Source organism: Manacus vitellinus, unplaced genomic scaffold (genome assembly GCF_001715985.3).
Source record: "Manacus vitellinus isolate BGI_N305 unplaced genomic scaffold, ASM171598v3 scaffold_21_pilon, whole genome shotgun sequence".
NCBI lineage: Eukaryota > Metazoa > Chordata > Aves > Passeriformes > Pipridae > Manacus > Manacus vitellinus.
The window spans coordinates 12,908,574-12,927,279 of NW_021939546.1; the positions used below are offsets into that span (position 1 = coordinate 12,908,574).

At 54.9% G+C, this 18,706-nt stretch overlaps 2 protein-coding genes across 2 annotated transcripts in view; one reads left to right on the plus strand and one right to left on the minus strand.

The window, feature by feature from the left end:
* Window positions 1-15,216, plus strand: part of ZSWIM5 (zinc finger SWIM-type containing 5) — a 30,173-nt gene extending 14,957 nt beyond the window's left edge. The window contains exons 4-13 of the mRNA XM_018072292.3: window positions 376-555; window positions 2,880-3,056; window positions 5,332-5,478; window positions 6,407-6,544; window positions 7,026-7,286; window positions 7,700-7,835; window positions 9,455-9,612; window positions 11,778-11,941; window positions 12,248-12,329; window positions 12,754-15,216. Coding sequence (XP_017927781.2) covers window positions 376-555; window positions 2,880-3,056; window positions 5,332-5,478; window positions 6,407-6,544; window positions 7,026-7,286; window positions 7,700-7,835; window positions 9,455-9,612; window positions 11,778-11,941; window positions 12,248-12,329; window positions 12,754-13,616 — 2,306 coding nt within the window. The 3' untranslated portion in view covers window positions 13,617-15,216. The remainder of the gene's footprint in view (window positions 1-375; window positions 556-2,879; window positions 3,057-5,331; window positions 5,479-6,406; window positions 6,545-7,025; window positions 7,287-7,699; window positions 7,836-9,454; window positions 9,613-11,777; window positions 11,942-12,247; window positions 12,330-12,753) is intronic.
* UROD (uroporphyrinogen decarboxylase) lies at window positions 15,134-18,641 on the minus strand (the record flags this gene model as incomplete). The annotated part of the gene is made up of 8 exons (XM_029959656.1): window positions 15,134-16,459; window positions 16,653-16,719; window positions 16,937-17,037; window positions 17,182-17,319; window positions 17,596-17,757; window positions 17,995-18,192; window positions 18,292-18,354; window positions 18,555-18,641. Coding segments are annotated over 8 exons (981 nt in total), but the record flags the coding sequence as incomplete, so codon positions are not given.
* Between the last annotated feature and the right edge of the window lie 65 nt (window positions 18,642-18,706).

Sequence of the window (18,706 nt, forward strand, 5' to 3'; positions counted from 1 at the left end):
CTTGCCAGGGTGTTTTTAAGCATGCTTTGATGTGTAGTTCAAACACTAGATTTGTCCTGGCAGACAGAAGCACTCACAAATTCATACACAGCCGCTCTCTCCTTCCCTCCTCCCCACTGTCCCCCATCTCATGAGATTATAATTTAGCTTCATTATGGAGGAGTTTTACTTTGTCCTGGTTTCAGCTGGGATAGAGTTAATTTCCTTCTTATTTAAAAGCTGTGTAAATCCCCCTCCTGGGTCTGTGCATTATGCAGAAATGAGTTTATGAACCTCGATGAAACCTTGCGGGCTCTCACGGCGAGCATGGCAGCTGCCGAGCTTTGCCCGGCGTGTACGGCAGTGGCACCTCCGTGACTTCTTGGCTTTGTTTAGGGGCACTGTGGGTGTGTGTGGTGTTAAACCCTCACTGCAAGCTGGAAGAGAAATCCTGCTGGCTCCGGCAGCTGCGCAAGTGGGGCGAGATGGACGTCTGTCCCCTGGAAGATGGCAATTACGGTAACGAGCTTCCCAACATCACTAACGCGCTTACGCAGAGCTCCGGTCACAGCCAAGGTGAGTCCGGGCAGGGGGTGGAAACCCAGCTGATAGCCAAAGGATTTGGGTTCAGGTCAAAACTCACTCAAAGTTGAGAGACCTCAGTTCACCTGCTGGTGATGTTTCTGGGAGCCATAGGAGCACAAAATGTTTCTCTTTACTGCCTCTGGTTTTATATACGCTTGGAAATATTTGTCTCTACTGCATATTAGGTGAAGTCACTTGTGTTTGGGGCATCAGATTAGAGACCACTTTAAAGCAACTCAACTTTGGGGGAGTTTAGACCCTACGGTCTGTGCAGGTTTGGGTGTGGGGTTATACAGAAAACCAGTACCACTTGACTGGAGCAGAGCTGAGCTCAGAAGCCCTGGCTGTAATGTGAGAGTGAGGAGTTGGAGATGATGCAGAGTCCCTTTCCCAGCCCTCGAGCCTCACTTAAGGGCTGTGATTCAGGTCATAGGGAAATCATTAGCCAGGAATGTTAACGCAGTTCAAGTGCAGAGCACAGACGGAGCAATGTAGTTATGGGGTTGTTCCTTGTGACATTTTCTCAACCCCTGACAAAGCATTTGATCCCTTTAAATTTAAGCATGTTTTCTCCTTTCTTTTGCTTGAAGTAGACATTAATTGAATGTTACTGCTCTTAGCATGCCTCTGTCTAGTGCACTAGAGTACTCTTTGGTGTATTATGTGTGGCCAGAGTAGGAAGAGGAGAGTGGGACTGCAGTGAAGGAAACTTCACTCCTCAGGGTGGGATTAGTCCCTCAGCAGCGGCTCAGGAGTGTGGCTGTCCTGCCAACCCACCCCAGCCATGGCCAGGACCACACGCCCCACTGCCCACAGTGCCTCCCTATGCTCATCCTCAGGGAGCAGCTTAATTTAAACCTGGCCTTGCTCTATGTCCTGCACCAGCCCCAGGACTCCACACTGGTGTTCCCAGCTCTCCCAAAGATTCACTCCAGCATTCAGGGCAAGTTACTGGGGCTGAGCAGGTCACTTTTTTTAGACCTGCAGGGAGTTTCCAAAGCACATGCCAGGGATGTCCCCTTCTCCCAGTGCTCCTGCCTCTCCAAGCAGGGGACTGAAAGCAGCACAGATCCTGGAGGGGTCCCAGGGTTCATGTTTGTACATATGCAAATACTGCTGCAGATTGTTGCCAGCCTCTTTTATTACTGAAGAAGAACTTTCAGGAATCAGCTGATTCCTGAAATCCTTCCTGGTAAAGTGAGCAGGCTTGGTTCTCAACATAGAAACACCTGTTTAATTTCTTTCCACCTTGGGGTGCCTGCAGCATTCCGGCTAATTGCTTGTTGTCATTCTTTCCAGACCGTGTTTATCCAGCCTCCCTGGATCAGCTTTGAACAGTGCCTTTTGTTTTCCACCCTTGAATGCATTTACCTCGGCCTGTCTTGTGGGTTGCAGGACCTAACATTCAGCCCCTTTGGGGCTTCCCATTTTGCAGCCATAAGGGCTGTGTTTGGCCCTTATGACCCAGTGTGGCTGAAGTGATAGTGGGATTACTCCAGACAGGTTTTTTCTTATGACAAACCACTTGTCTGATCCATCTGGATGGAGTGAAATGCTCATCCAGCATTTGGTAGCTTCAGAAGTGCCCATGAAGTTACAGAGCAGTTCTGGAGAGGAGCACAGACATCCACTGCAGGGCAGCAGTGGGGTTTCAGACAGTGGTGTCTCCTCCCTTCCCACCCCCTCACGCAGCCCCTGGAGGTTGCTGGAAGGTGATGGTTACCCCTGTCACCCAGAGACTGATGACACATGCTCCTGTAGTTCCCTTCGTGACTTCAGGTGCTGCTGATCTAAGAAGCTGTGGTTCAGTGAAGCCAGGACTTTGTGTTGGAGAGGAGGAGGAGAGCTCATGGTGTTTGCAGGGCAGTAATGCTGAGGAAGCCCAGTCCTGATCCGGGGGCAGCTGCCTGCGTGCTGGGCTTCGCAGGGGAGGGAATGCACTGCCATGTTTCAAGGCATCAGCCTTGTATGTGACAGTGGATTGTGGTCAGAAAGCAGACAGGTGGCCCCTGCCTCTTTTCTCACCTCTCTGGCTAAGTCACCTATTCTAGCAAGTTACTTAGCAATGCTGTCTAAGGAGACATTAGTCTCCATCAGAGGTGGGGTGGGCAGGAGAGGTATCCAAAGGCAATCTGCCACAGTGCAGGAGCCAGAGCCCCGTGTCCATCTCAGAAATGGTGTGGGCCCCTGGGGTGGGACCAAATGGGGCTTTGCTCTCATTGTAAAGGCAGAGCTCTGTCCAGGGAGGTCACGTCTGGGAGGAGGAACAGGCTACCCCTGCCCCAGCAGGGCCCTGATGGTTTTTCTCTTTGCAGACTCGCTGGCCAGGCCCAGACGAACCGTGTTCACGCGGGCGATCGAGGGCTGTGACCTCCACTGGCAGGACAGCCACCTGCAGCGCATCATCAGCAGTGACTTCTACGTGTCCCCCTCCTACCAGCGGGAGGGCGAGAGCCTCCTCTTCAACTCCCAGGGACAGCCACTGTGGCTGGGGGAGCATCCAAACCAGCACCCCTTACGTGGCCTCTGTGGGGAAGGCTGCTAGTGGAGAAGAGCCACCCGAGGCTGTCCGGGGTCCTTGCAAGCTTCTGCATCCTAGACTGTAATTGCTGCCCTGCCCTTAGCCTCAGGAGTGGGGCAAGCAGAGGAATTTCATGCCCAGCCACAGTTCTTAGAGCAATCCCCATGTCTTTACAGTCTGGGTTCCTCTTGGGCAGCTTGGACCAAGCTTATCATGTCTTCTTTCATCCTGACAGTGTTTAGCTGTCCCCAGTGCAAGTTCTCACTGTTTTCAGTACAGGGGGACTGGACACTTAAAGTCCCTTGAAAGTTGGCTGCTGAGCACAGCTGTATACTCAGGATGTTTTCTTCCCTGCTCTCACCTTGATACTCTTCCCTTAAAGGCAATGAGCAGGTGGTACAATTAAGCCTTGTGTGAGCTTAAGGCATGTGGGGCCAGGCAAGCCCAGTACCCTCCTGTGTTGTAGACTTTTAGCCCACGTACCTCATGCCACAGGAGTTCTCTACTGCAAAGTCGTGACCTTGGGCAGATCTGCAGATCCTCGACAGCTCCAAGTCTGGGATGAGAACAATGAGATGAAGGGCTTGAGGGGCTGTCAGCCGTGAGGCAGATCCCAAAATGGGAGACACAAGCCCCCACCTCCTCCAGGAGAGGGGATGACTCATCCCCTACAGCCCAAGAGGTGAATATATGGACATGGAACAGGTCAAAGCCCACCACTGCACTGCTGTACACTCTGGGAGCTGGGGTCTGCCACCACCCAGCCAAATGGGAAGGGAATATTTAAAGTCGTCTAGAAGAGGTGGTTTCTGGAGCAGCAGACACTAAGTTGCTATTAATGCCAGGGAAGGGCCCATGTGAAGGCTGCTGGTACATCTTAGCTGGAGCAGGAGAGGATATTTCTACACTGGGAAGAGTTTTGGGCAGCTGCAGGCAGAAGGTCTCTTCCCTGTGCAGCCACAGGCAGCATTGGTGGGTTAGTGCATCCATGGGCTCTATCTAGAAGGGATGTGATGGACACAGCTCCCCTGTCCCTAGCCTAATGTGGGTTCTGTTGAGCCCTCCAGTCCAGCTGGTTGGTGCATGTTATTTTTCTGATGTATTTGCCATGATTTTTGGATTTTGCGCTTTTGCTTTCTTGGCACCCTTTCAGGGACTCAGTGCTGGGAGAAGAGTGTGATTTGTCAGCAATTTCCAGTGATGAATTCAGCGAGAAGATGAATATTTCATCCATTTAGCAAATGAATAGAGGGAGCAACAAGAAGCTCTTTTACAGATGTGTTTGTTCCGACAGCCTCTTCCTCACGTATTCCTTGTGGGTGACCTTTGGGATGTGGAAACCCCATGTGTAGAGGTGGTTGTCTGCATTTCCCGAGCTTTTGGAGCTCTCCCAGGAATAGAAATTATCCCTCTACCATAACTTTATGTCTTCTGTGTTTGCCCGGATTTTTTTCTCCCCTCGGTAGGACATTTTGTAAGAAAATGGGATTTTTGCTGCTTGTTATGCAGCATGTCATGTCATCTGCTCCTGCTAATTTCTCACCCAGTCATAATCCTCTCCACAGTTGCTTGTGATTTCAGGTGAGCAATAAGCAGCAGGAGCAGATGAATTCCTAAGCAACTGTGAGTCCTGGGAGGGGGTTCCATGCAACTGTTCCTAATAATAAAACACCAGGTAGGAGAACTGCAGAAGAGATGGGGTGTCTGCAGAGCTCGCTCCATGGAGCTGTTAGGGAAGCAGTTCAGAGCATCGCCCCAAATCTGCCAGTGTCCCCAGCGCAGGGCTGGATGCCCAGCCTCACCCTGTGTGTCATCACCTGTGCCATGAGAGCAGGAGGAGGTGTTGGTCAGGACACCAAGAAGTGTTTGGGTGCACAGCAGTGAGAGAAATCACGATAAGCTGTGTGGATTTCAGGAGAAATGAGCGGCAGGGTTGCACCAGCCTGTGCTGGAGCTGTCGTATTGCAGCAATGGCGTGTTGGAAATGCTTCCATTAGATAAGCTTTGCGGAGGTGGGGATTTAGGTATTGACGTGGCTGCTGTGGGCTGAGTGTGGTAGGAGTCCCGTTAGTATTCCTGGTAGGCATCCCTTCCAGGAGCAGGGAGAAAGGGGTGAATTCAAAACAGGAAGCAGGAGTTTAGCTGGGGTGTGGGGAAGATCAGGAGAAGAAGATGCCACATCAGTGCCATCCTGTAAATGTCTGTGCTCGTCCGGCTCAGCCGTGCCCCTGTGCTTGTCCTTGCAGAACATGTCCCGACAGCCTGTGCCCGGGTGGATGCCCTGCGCTCCCACGGCTACCCCAGAGAAGCTCTCCGACTAACTGTTGCCATAATCAACACCCTGCGACTGCAGCAGCAAAGGCAGCTGGAAATATATAAGCATCAGAAGAAAGGTATGGGAGAAGTGTCTCATGAGGCCTGCCTGGGGTGTCTCAGCTGGTTGGGAAAGTCTTCTCCGCTTCCAAGAGAGTTGTGCTGCCCCATTCAGAGTGGCAGAGGTTGAGGGTGGGCAGCACTGCATGGGATTACTCACTTCACTGATTTGCTTGAGCCAGCCTGAGTTGATATGCCCATGCTAAGGATGGAGCTGCCCTCATGCTGTCTTCAGGCTGCTGGAGTAGGGATGTTCTTGCTCCCACGGTCGCTGTGTCTGGTTGCCTGTGTCCAGTTGCCTGTGTCTGGTTGCCCAAGCAAGTGCTACCTGCATTAAAGAGGAGCTGCCTCTCTGCAGAGCAGCAGTAACTGGCTGTGTGTGCTACCTCCACCTTGCATTTCCTGAGTAAATGTACCAGGAGGCAATCCCAGTGTTCCTCCTTTTGCAGGGCGCTGGAGTCAGTTACTGCAGTGCTGCTGAAGGTCAGCAACTCCTGGTCCTTGCCAGCTCAGCCAGCTTGACATCACCAAAAAATGGAGCTTTTAAGACTCTCAGAACTCTTTATCATTTCAAGAGAGATTTCTGCTTGTATTTCCAAAACATTCAGGCTACCATTGCAAATTAGTCCATAAGCTGCAGGTCTGACTTCATAGACCCTCTCTTGGGATTCTGCAGTCCCTCATGTCCTCCTGGAACAGAGAACAAGTCACAGCATGTTGCTGCATGCAGTCGTTTGTGTGGCCTCAGGGACACCTTTCTGTGTGTGTGTGCCTGCTCCCTCTGTTGTCTGTGCCTAGTGGCTGCTCTGAGCTGCTCCTTGCCCTTGTGAACTACCATGCCCAGGTTGTGGGAGGAAAAAAAGGCCTGTGGTCTCAGAGACCCCTCCGGGTGCAGAACTTGTCTTTAAATTCCTTACTTTTATCGTCTTTCCGTTCTATTTTTTGCAGAGCTGCTGCAGCGAGGAGCAACAACCATCACCAACCTGGAGGGCTGGGTAGGCCACCCTCTGAACCCCATCGGCTGCCTCTTTCTCACCCTGACCGAAGCTTGTAGATTAGAAGAGGAAAACTGCCTTGAAATTTCAGGTACCAAGTGCTCCTCCTGGCTCCCTTCCCGGTGGCTGTGGCTGAGGTGGGTGCAGGTCTGGGGCTCTGGACACCTGGGCTTTGAGTCTGCCCTCAGTGCCTCGGCAGGAGCAGCCAGGGCACAGCTGCTGTGCAGAGAAGGAAGGTAGTGACCCTGAGTTTCCCCAGGGTTTGCAGCCAGAGCAGAGCAGGAGGGGAGCTCAGCAGAGCTGGGGCGAGGTGTGCTGGTCCATGGGAAGGCTCTAGTGTCAGCTGTGCACCCTGTTGAACGTGTCTTGGGTGTCCTGCAGTGACAGCAGAAGGGAGGGTGAAGCCCATATCTCCCTCAGGGAGCTTTTATCCATCATCTCTGAGTGACTGAAGGTGGGCAGGAGGGGTAGTGTGGGTCTTGCTTCTGAAGTTGAGAGGTTTTTCTCTGGCATGGTTCTGCTACCTTGGAAGACTCTTCTAACCACACTGCATCTGCTCTCTCTTCTTTCAGACGCTGGGGACTCCAAACCCCCCGTGTATCAACATGTGCCCGTCGTGACCGGCAGCCAAGACAGTGGCGAGTCCTACCTGTCCCTGGCCTTAGAGGTGGCTCTGATGGGGATGGGTCAGCAGAGAGTGATGCCTGAAGGTCTCTATGCCCAGGACAAGGTGTGCCGCAATGAGGAGCAGATCATTGCTCGGCTGCAGGACCTGGAGCTGGACCCGGTGCTGGTGCAGACCCTGCGGAAGCAGTGCATCTTGCTTCTGGAAGGTGGGGGCTCAGCTCATCTACCTGACTTCTGTGTCTTAGCTGAATGTTGGTAACATCTCTGGGGTGCCCTTTCCAAAGTTTACGCCTGTCTGATCCCATCCTGGCTTCTTCCTCTGTGGGTGTGGTGCAGAGCCTGTAGGATGGCTGCTCTGCCCCATCGCCTGGCAAAGCAAGGATTTGCTGGCACCCCTGGGAAAAGACCAACTCCGAAGCAATACAGAGAAGGGTGCTAAGCACCTCAGTTTCTGAGGCTTTTTGACCTGAAAGGTTTCTTTAGAGAAGGAAAGAGCAGCCCTGGATCTAACTTGAGTAACGTGCCAGGGCAGCAGATCCTGAGAGCTTTGGGGTGGTGCAAACCCCAGCCACAGATCCTGCTGTGCTAATTATGGCTGATGGGCTCTGCTTCTGCCTAGGTGGTCCCTTCAGCGGCTTGGGAGAAGTCATCCACCGTGAGAGTGTCCCCATGCACACCTTTGCCAAATACCTGTTCTCTGCCCTGCTGCCCCACGATGCAGATCTGGCATACAAGCTGGCTTTGCGGGCCATGAGGTTGGTGCATGTTTAATTCTGTCTCTGCCTCCCTTTTTGCCTCTCTCCTGGGCTCAGTGGGAAGCTGGGATGCTTTGCAACTTCAGAGCAGGGATGGGAGTGGAGACAGGCTTGGAGCTTGCCATCCTTGGGATCTTGTGCAGTGTGTAGGGCCACCTGGGCACAGCAGCAGTGCAAAAAGCTTCCTGCTCTCCCTTTGGGTGATTCCTGGTTTATAAGCCACATCTGTAATATTTGCATGGGTCCAGTAATGTCTGCTGGTCCAGCTCTCCACCTCAGCCCCTTACCCCAGCCTGGACCACCACCTGCCTGTCCCTGTGACAGGCATCCTCTGCCAGAGCAGGTCCCAGGCACTCACAGAGCTGTCATCTGCCTTCTGTCTGCCAGACCTCGGGCACCCTGCAGCCCTCCCTGCCTGCAAAAAGGGCTGTTATCCTGGCACAGATGGGTGGATGATTTGCCCTGGGCTCCAGGATGTCGCAGAGCCAGGTGGAGAACACAGTTGCACTCTGTTCTCCATTAAATCCCATCTCTGTCTCTGGGACTGGGGACACAGCTGATGCTGAGAGCTGCCCTATCTCCCTTCGTGGTGCATGACAGACTTCAGACATCAGCCTGTGTACTGCACTGTTTTGACAGGGCCTGGATGGGTCTTGAAAAAGCTGGAATTTCCCAAACAAGTCAATGCTTGAAGGAGTGTCAACCCTAGAGCATCCCAGTGCTCTCTCCCTCTCACATCATTGAAAGTCCTGCCCCAGAGCATTATTTCCTTGCAGCATTTCCTCAGTGAAATGGGTCATCTCTCCCCAACACAGGGGGAAAGTTTGAAATCCCTGTCCTGAGAAGAGCTGCTCAGGAGGACAACCAGAGCTAATAAGCAGTGGAGGGCCTCTGACTGGGCTGGAAAGGTTGGGCTTCTGCTGCCCTGTGGTTACCTCAAGCCTGCAAGTGAGGAGAGCAGAGACAGTTGGATGCTTTCCGTGTTTAGGAGGGCAGTTTCCCTCCTACATGCCTCAGCTAAGCCATCAAGTTAGTGACAGGAGCACCAACTCAGGGGTTTAAAAGCTAACATGTATTTGTCACCACGGCTGGTGACATGAGACTACTGCTCCCCTTTCTTAGGCTTGCTTCTCCCCTGGGCTTTCCAGGCTTTTGGCTATCCCCTCAAAAGCAGGTAACCTAACCCGACTGCGGAGGCCCTGGGGAAACGTGCCACTGCTTCTGATCATAACCAAGCGTCTTAAGAAGAACCAGATGATACAGTCAGGAGTTCTGCTGGTTGCTCTGACATGAAAGGAGCGGGAAGGGAGGAGGGATTTTACTTCTTTTCCTTTTTTTTTTTTTTTTTCTGAGGTCTGTGCTTTCCATTGCAAGTTTATAAATCACTTCACGGATCGTTCTCCTCCTTTCAAGTCGGTCTGAGATTGATCCCCGTGCCCATGTGTTGAGCACACAGCCTGGGGAGCCCCGCATGTGCACGGCAGCAGGATGCGTTCAAAGGCGTCGCTGCAGGCAGCTGCCTCCAGGCAGCCCCTGCCTCGCCCTGGCAGCAGGGGACAGGGGGTGAAGATGGGGCTGGTTTGGGGTCTGATGTTTCCCTTCTCCTGTTTGCCCTTCAGGTTACCTGTCCTGGAGACCACAGCACCGTCTGGTGATGTGACTCACCCCCACCACCTGGTGTCGGTGGTACCCAGCAGGTACCCACGCTGGTTCACCCTGGGGCACCTGGAGTCGCAGCAGTGCGAGCTGGCCTCCACCATGCTCACGGCAGCCAAAGGTTGGTGTCAGGGCAGCTCTGGGGCAGAGTTGGTGGGATGATGCTGCACAAAAGCATCGAAGGGTTTTTTCTGGAGAAAAGAGGGTGAGCTCTTGCTTCTGCTCCCTTGAGCACTGGCAATGACCGGCTGGGTGCCCCACTGGCAGCCTGCTATGGGCAAGGTGTGGTGAACTGGCCTTGGAGCAGCCCAGCAGAGTCTGTGGGGTTCTTGTCCCAAAGGGCTCGTGATCCAGCAGGGCAGGATGGGAGTTTCCCAGGAGGTGCAGGCAAGCCTGCAGGGATGCCAACCACAATGCTGTGTGTCCTGGGTACTGCCCTTGGGTGATGCAGGACCGTGCCTGCCCTGCAGCACAGTCAGCTGCCAGGCTAGTGAGCCCTGCCAGGCATGTTGTGGGTTCATGCCATGGTTTAGTTTGAAGCTGCTTATCCTTTGACCTCTGCTTTGTCACTTCCTGTCATGTGGTAATGATCCTGCACAGGCTGTTAGAGAAGACCTCCCTGTGCACCAAACCACAAGTGGCTTTTGTCAGGGCTGAAGATGGGATCAGCCGTGCTGGGTGGGACACTTTGGTCCCAGCCACAGGAGGCCTGTGAAACACCTCCTCACTGGTCCCTTAGGCCTCTTCAGTTCCTGCCAGGCACAGTGATGAAGGCGAGCACAGGCTTTTCATTAAACATCCCTCTGATGAGAAACCAACCCCACAAGGATGCCTTGTGTCTCATGAGGGTCGGTGGGCCGAACAATTACCACTGCCTGCTGTTGTCCTGGTACTGCCAGCCTGATGAGGAAGGTTTTTCCCAATGAGACAGAAGGAAAACGAGCTGTCAGAAAGTTTCAGCCTCGTTGCCTTGGCAGCCTCTTCTCTCCTTCCAGCCTCCTCCTCTAGGCTGCTTTTCCGGGGCTGATGGTGTCCTGCCCCTGACTTGCAGTGCTCTGATGGAGAGCTGGTACCTGGCTTATCCTTTAGATTTTTTCTCCCTTCCAGTGCCTAATGGGATGAGGGGCATGGAGTCGTTGGATTGCATCTGTTTTTCCCACCGTCCCCTTCCTCAGGTGTTCCCCTGCTGCAGCATGTCCTGATGTGATCCTGTGTCCTCACAGCCCCTCTTGCCTGCGCCCCCATGAGCCATTTTAGGGAGGTTTGGATTTTGGTGGCGGTGTGAGCGGCTGCGGTGGGCGGCAGGCGATATCTTTAGCTCTGAGTCACCCGAGATGTCTCCGCGTGTCCAGGTGCAGCGCTGGGTTTTTCACACTGCTGTGAGAAACTGCTGGTTGTCTTTGCATGAGGTTCATCTGCTCAGTCTGCGACACTGGGAGTAGAAACATGAAGCTCGAACAAAGCAGAGAGACCTGATGTGGCACGCTGGCACCTCTGCTCTGCACACACCCCGAAGGTCCCTCTCCCCACCCTGTGTGTCCCACATGGGATTTCCCAAGCTTAGATGCAGGATCATGATATTAATGTGCCTCGATGGGTTCCTCTTCCAAGATCCTGCCCTATCTCCCAGTGCCATCACGTATCCTTCTAGCACCCACGACCTCCTATGGCAGGAGACCCACAGCACCACTGGGTGTTGTGCCATGAACCCCCTTCTTTGGGGGTAGCTCAGCCTTCCTTGGTTGCAAGAGTTGCTTGCAGGAGCAAGGTGCAGTGAGTCTGGGTGACCCCAGCCCTGCCCTGCAGAGGGAAGGGACTTACTAGGCAAGACAGTATGTGTGCAGCAAACAGCTTTTCTTCTTCTTTTTAATGTTCCTGAATGAAGACTGACCTTTCTGCAGCTGTTCAGTACTGGACATCTCCCCAAACCCCTCCTTTCCTGGGAAGAGGCAGCTGTACAGCTGTCAAACTTGAGGACAGAGTGGAACATCCGGGTGCCTGGAGATGTCTGCTTAAGCTCCAGGACATGTCTGGAATCACTCAGGGTTGTTTGTTGTCTCCATGAGAGGATGAACTTGAGTGAGGATGGATGCTGTAGGATGTGTCACCTCCTAGGGAGGATGCTCCATTTTGGACGGTTGGACTGCAGGGCCAGATCCAGCATCCTTGTGTGTCCAGAGGGGCTGGCAAGCTGAAGGGACTGTTCACATGGTGCAGGCAGGAGATGGGGCTTGATGGCAAGGTGGAGGGAGGCTGAGCCATCTGACCATTCTTCCCTGCACACAGGGGACATGCTGCGCCTACGCACAGTGCTGGAGGCCATCCAGAAGAACATCCACTCCTCCTCCTTGATCTTCAAGCTGGCTCAGGATGCATTCAAGATCGCCACGCCAGCTGACAGCAACTCTGACACAACGCTGCTCAATGTGGCGCTGGAACTGGGGCTCCAGGTACGGGATAGTGCTGGGGATGCTGGTGGCCCTTCTGCCCCACGTGCTGTGGCAGCAACACTGGTGAAGGTCTTCCACCAAGCAGGGTGTCCCCCGTGGAATGAGTAAATTGATCCCTGCATGGTTCTGAGCAGGGGAGCTCAGCCCTGGGAAGCCCCTGTGCTCGCTGTGGTTTGAGTGGAGGTGAGGCAGTACCAGGGAGCTGGTAGCCAGCTGGACCAGAGGAATTTTTGAGGAGCACCACTCTGTTGGGTGGCCTCACTGGAGCCCTGTGGGGCAGCTGCTCACCCCAAGTTTGCCTCACAGGTGATGCGGATGACCCTGTCCACCCTCAACTGGCGGCGGCGGGAGATGGTGAGGTGGCTGGTGACATGTGCTACCGAAGTGGGTGAGTGCCTCACTGTGCTGGGGGGATTTGGCCTGCATGTGGTGGGAGTGGGGTTGGGCATGGGAATCCTAGGGTCATTTGTAGTTCTGGGTGTCTTGAGTTCTCCTGGGTCTCCCATTTCTTCGTGGGTAACTGAGTGCACCTCAGAGCACCAGCTGGCAGGGCTGGGGCTGCAGCAGTGGCTGGGTTTGGGACTGGGATGGGTCCCCTGTATGTGGCCCAGGCCAGCAGTGCTCGCTGTGCCCTGCAGCATGGCAGCACAGGGCAGCCTCTGCCTGTCCCTCTCTGCCCTGTCCCTGTTGGGGCAGGGGCAGCAGCTCAGCACTGCTGTGGGCTGGCTTTACCCTGTCTCCAGGTCTCAGAGGAGCCCTGTGAACTGAGCCAGGCTCCAGGGATGTGCTGTGACCACGGTGTTTTTTTGCAGGGGTGAGGGCCCTGGTGAGCATCCTGCAGAGCTGGTACTCCCTGTTCACTCCCACGGAAGCCACCAGCATCGTGGCAGCCACAGTGATGTCCCACAACACCATCCTGCGCCTGAGCCTGGACTACCCACAGCGGGAAGAGCTGGCCAGCTGCGCCCGCACCCTGGCCCTGCAGTGTGCCATGAAGGACCCCCAGAACTGCGCCCTGTCCGCCCTGACCCTCTGCGAGAAGGACCACATTGCCTTCGAGACTGCCTACCAGATCGTCATCGACGCCGCCTCCACCGGCATGACCTACACCCAGCTCTTCACCATTGCCCGCTACATGGAGCACCGGGGCTACCCGCTCCGGGCCTTCAAACTGGCCTCGTTGGCCATGACGCATCTCAACCTGGCCTACAACCAGGACACGCACCCGGCCATCAACGACGTGCTCTGGGCCTGCGCCTTGAGCCACTCTCTGGGCAAAAACGAGCTGGCGGCCATCATCCCGCTGGTGGTGAAGAGCGTGCACTGTGCCACGGTGCTCTCGGACATCCTTCGCCGCTGCACCATGACGGCCCCAGGGCTGGCCGGCATCCCTGGCCGCAGGAACTCGGGGAAGCTGATGTCCACCGACAAAGCCCCCCTGCGACAGCTGCTGGACGCGACGATAAGCGCCTACATCAACACCACCCACTCCCGGCTCACCCACATCAGCCCGCGGCACTACGGGGAGTTCATCGAGTTCCTCAGCAAGGCCAGGGAGACCTTCCTCCTGGCGCAGGACGGGCACATACAGTTCGCCCAGTTCATTGACAATCTCAAACAAATCTACAAAGGCAAGAAAAAACTGATGCTGCTGGTGCGGGAACGGTTTGGGTGAGCCCCGGCTCCTGCCGTGCTCACTGGCAGGGTCCGCCCGCAGCATGGGGACTCGGGAGAGAAGAAGGAAGGAAAGTGGAGATCACCTTCCCCCCATCGGCAGAGGCTGCTCTGTTCTGGTCTTCTGTTTCTTTTTTTTTTGTTTTCTTTCTTTTTTTTTTTTTTTTTTTAAATGTTATTCTTTCTTGGATTTAACCATTTCACACACTGAGAGGATCCAGAGATTCCTTGGGCACAAACCAAAAGGCAACCACAGGGAAAAAGGATGGTTCACTCAGCCCCCTGCCCTCCCTTGCCAATACCAAAAGCTAACCTGGAAATCTAATACCTCTTTCCTGAAGGACGCGGTCGCTGGAGGGATACGAAGGTTGCAAAGTGTAAAAAATCTTTAAAATTACGTGGGGAATTTAACAAAAAAAAAAAAGAACAAAAAAAAAAAGAAAGAAAAAAAAAGCGAGCAAAGAAACCTGCGACACTAGAACCTCATGCGTCACCAAAAGCGATGGCTTTGCAGAGCGCTTCTCCCACCCGCCCGAGACATGCAAACTCCTCTATTTGTGAAGATACTTCAATAAAAACAAGTAAAAGTAACTGTTCTCAGGGATTGCTTACTAAAAGTAACACAAAAAAAAAAAAAAGCATTTATGATACTGTAAATACTATAGTATATGTGTCAATTATTAAATTGTAAAGTTATAATTATTTATAATTCTGTCTTTTATTTGGGGGATACTTGAAATTGTTGTGGGCTGGGGCGATTATTTTTATTATTGCTATTATTATTATTATTGTTATTATTATTATAACTATTATTTAAAAAAACTACACAAAACCACAGACAAAAAGAGGAGGAGGCACGCGAACGATTCTCAGGTTCCCATGGCATTGTCAGCAGCAAGAAGGGTGTGGGGGGAGGCGAACATCTGCTCGACTCACAGCCCTGGGACAGGCGGACGGACGGATGGAAGGAGGAGCAGCAGCCCAGCGCTGGAGGACAGCGAAGGAAGGGACTCGGGGCGATGCTCGCTCGGACACACGTGGAGCTGGCGCTGGAGGACGTGAGCCCATCGCCTCGCACGCAGCGGTCTCCTGGCGGGTGCAGGGTGTGAGGTGCCTGGCTGGGCACCAGGGCCGCCTGGCTCCTGGGGAGGGAGGAGGCAGGTGCAGCCACGTCACCTCCCCGCACCGTTCTGCTTTCCAGCTCCGTGGTGCAGCCAACGCTCGGCCCTTCCCGGCTTACCCCGCACCAAGGGCAGACTCCAGCCCTGGGCCGGTGGCTCTTCGGTTTTGGTTCATTTCTTTGCCAGCGGGTTGGGAGGGCTGGGGGAACCAGGGCCGGTCTGGATGGTGACTTGTAGTTAGAGAACGTGGGCTAGTTATCTGCTGTCTGGTTTGACTTTTAATTTTTTGGCAAGTGACTTGTGTCCGCACTCCGGCCAGGAAACCAATTGTACTCGGTCTCTGTCGCCACCGAAATAGCGGTCTTCAACCAGTCTGTTTCTCTCTTTTTTCCTTCCCTTTTTTTTTTTTTTGCGTGCGTGCGTGTATGTGTGTGTGCGACCTCTTCATCTGATGTTTAATAATAAAAGGGATGAACGTTACCCCCTGTCTCTCTCCTGCCTTTCTCTGAAGTCAGGGGGTCACCACTCTTGCTGGGCAGAGCCCCGGGGAGGAGGCAGTGTCGCCGCTCCCTGTGGTACCCAGCTCCTGTGGGGGGATGGAGCCGGGGCAAGGTGTCCTGGCTGCGGTTCCCTGACGTGCACGGTGTTAGCAGGTCCCTGCCCATGCTGAAGGCGCTACCCTGTCCGTGCCAGCTACAGCAGTGTTGACACCCACGTCTCGATCCATCCTGTAGCCAGCCTGGACCGCAGTGAGTGTGCTGCAGTGTGGGATGGGGTGGCAGAGAGTCATAACTCCGGGTTCCTGGGTTGCTTTCTGCAGGGTTTGCTGAGCCCCAGGCAAGCTTGCCTCTGAGAATCAGAGGGAGATAAGGAGGTGTGCATGGGGGAGAACTCCAGGACTGATGGGATGGTTGCAAAGAGACTCGGAGCTGGAGGAGGGTGATGGTGGTATGAGGGCCATGGTGCGTCTGCTGCCATCCCAATCAGTGTGGCAGGGTGCTGGTGGTGCTGGTTGTCCCCCAGGTGAGTACTTCTGTGTCTCCCACCCCCTCGGGACTGCCCTGGGTTGATGTCATGTTGCCTATTGCCACCTGAGCAGGACTTTGGCACTGCCCATGCTGTGAACCCCCAGCTCCCAGGCTGTGACCCTGCCAGCCTCAGGCAGCCCACCTCCCCTAGCAGAGCTGAGTGCATCCATAGAGCCAGGAGATGCCTGTTGTGCTCTGGGCTCACATCCTTTCCTGCAAGCACAGACACTGTGCAGCCTGGCAAGGAGAGGCAGCTCCCTCACTGTGCTGGCACCCCTGTTTCCCCATTCTGACCAACAGGATGGGGCTCAGGGGCTCCTCCTGTCCCCACGTGCCCCTCTAGCTGCCTGCCAGAACGGCTCATGTCCTTCAGGGCCATCCAGTTCCCTCTCCCCCCAGCCAGAGCCACACGGCTGCTGCGGAAAAGGTGCTGGTTTAATGCTGCAGCCCAGCCTGGAGCAAGCCCTGTGACAACACACTACTTGGGGTGACTGTGCCCAAACCAGAGTTCTATCCCCAAGGCCCCAGGCTCAGCTGTGCTTGTTGATGTGACGGGAATGAGCGTGCACGGCCTCCACAAAGGCACCCACGTGTTCAGGGTTCATGTCAGGGTAGAGGCCGTGGCCCAGGTTGGCGATGTAGCGTTGGGTCCCAAAAGCCTCCAGCATCTTCTTCACCAGCTCGCCAATCTTCTCCTGTAGGCACGGTGGGAAATGATATGTCAGTCCCATCCATCCCAGGGTATTTCCCACCTTCCAGTTCCCAGCCAGCCTAAGGGACTTCTGGGACACAAGCCAGAACTGCAGGTGGGGAAATTGAGCCAGGAGGATTGAGCCTTTAACACAGGCTGGAACTAGCCCCGGTTGCTGAAAATGGCCAATGGCTCACCTTGGGTGCGTAGAGAGCACAAGGATCCAGGTTCCCTTGCAGGGTGACATCTTTCCCTGTCTGTGCACTGCAGCAGGGAGGAAGCTTGTGAGTTGTTGCATGTGGTGCAGAGGCTGAGGGCAGCCAGGTGCCTGCAGCCCCCATCGCAAGACACCCAGGACCCCTCAGTGCAGCCCTTGGTTGCTGTAGCATGGTGGCCCAACTACCTCCACCTCTGGAGCAGCCATGTCCGGGCCTGGGATGGCTTAGGGCAGAAGAGCACCTGAATGCTGTCAGACTCTTACCGAGCTTCCTGGGGCCGGATGGTCCAGTCGAGACCGACCACCTCGTACCCAGCATGGGCCAGGTCACGCAGCGCGTAGTGCGCGTCCTTCGCAAAGATGATCTGGGGAGGGAGGAGATGGGCAGTACCTCTGCTATGGGTCAGGCCCCTCTCCACGGGCCAAACTGGGGCAAGCAGGTACCAGGGGATGCACCCCTCTCCAGCAGCCCCCAGGTGCCAGGGTCACTCCAGGCAGCCCCGACTCACCATGGGCACCAGGGGCAGCGCCTCCTCCTTCAGCTTGCTCTTGACAGCCTGGGCGATGTCTCGGATGTACGGCAGGGCAAAGTCCTGAAATTGCTCTGGGCCCAGGTGCCCTGCATGGGACTCAAACAGCTGGAGCGCCTGCCAGGGACATGGAGTCATTTAGGTCAGAAAAGACCTTTAAAATCATCCAAGTCCAATAGTTAACCCAGCACTGCCAAACCCACCACATATCCCCAGGTGCCACAACTACATCTTTCAAATACCTCCAGGGATGGCAACTCAACTACGTTCCCATTGGGCTGGGAGAGCAACACCACAGTCCCTCCTCCTCCTATCAGAAGCTAAACCCTCTCTGCTCCCTGTCCCCAGTCCCTGCCTTCCTGCCTGGCCCTGCCCCCATGCCCCAGGACACACCTGCGCTCCAGCAGCCACCTGCCCCACCAGGTAGTCAGTGATGACATCGGCCAGCAGCCGCAGCAGCTGGTGGCTCGCCTCGGGGTGCCGGTAGAGCCAGCTCTTGGCCTTGGCCATTGTAGAGGAGCCGCCACCTTCAATCATGTAGGACATGAGTGTCCACTGCGGGCAGGAGAGAAGTGAGGAGGGAGATGAAAGAAGACATGAGGCACCAGTCGCAGTGCTGAAGGTAGGACCTGTGAGCACCCCAGAGCCTGAGGCACAGCTGCTCCTGCATTGAATGTCCCCCACTTACACGGCCCTGTAGCACCCACATCCAGAGATGTCATGGCTGGTGTTACCCCAGCAGGACAAAGGAGCCCAGCAAGGAAACCCACACGGAGGAGCCACATCACTTACCGGTGCCCCTGAGAAGCCGATGAGGGGCACCCTGCCCTCCAGGCTGTGTCGTGTCAGCGTGATGGCCTGGAAGACATAACCTAGCTCTGCGGTCACGTCCACCTTCTGTCGCAGTTTCAGCAGATCCTCCACCTCTTTCAGGGGCTCTGTGAAAGTGGGTCCCTTGCCGGGGACCATGACAACCTCCATGCCCAGCGCCTGGGGACAGGGGAGAACGGAAGAAGCAGGAATGAGGCATCCCTGAACTCTGCCCTGTTCCCAGCAGCTGCTCCCCATGGCATTGGCCATGGCTCTCACCTGGGGCACCACCAAGATGTCAGAGAAGATGATGGCAGCATCCAAGGGGAATCGTCTGAGTGGCTGCAGAGGAGAAGTGGCAGTGTCAGTGAGGGGCTGGGACCGCTCCCCATGGAAGACCCGGACAAGCACATGAGGCAGTGGGGTCTCCAAGCGCTGAACAATTTACTGGCACCACCTGGGGAAGCCAGACACAGGGCTTCTCCCAGTCCACATCTGGTCAGGGAGAGGGAGACACACGGACCTCGTTGAGGAATGCTCACCTGCAGCGTCAGCTCACAGCACAATTTGGGGCTCCGGCAAGTGGCAAAGAAATCCTGCGCTGCTCGGGTCTCCCGAAACTCTGCAAGGGACCAGCACAAAGGTTACCGGGTGCATGCTGAGGGCCCCTCGCTGCCCCCAACATGCCTCCACC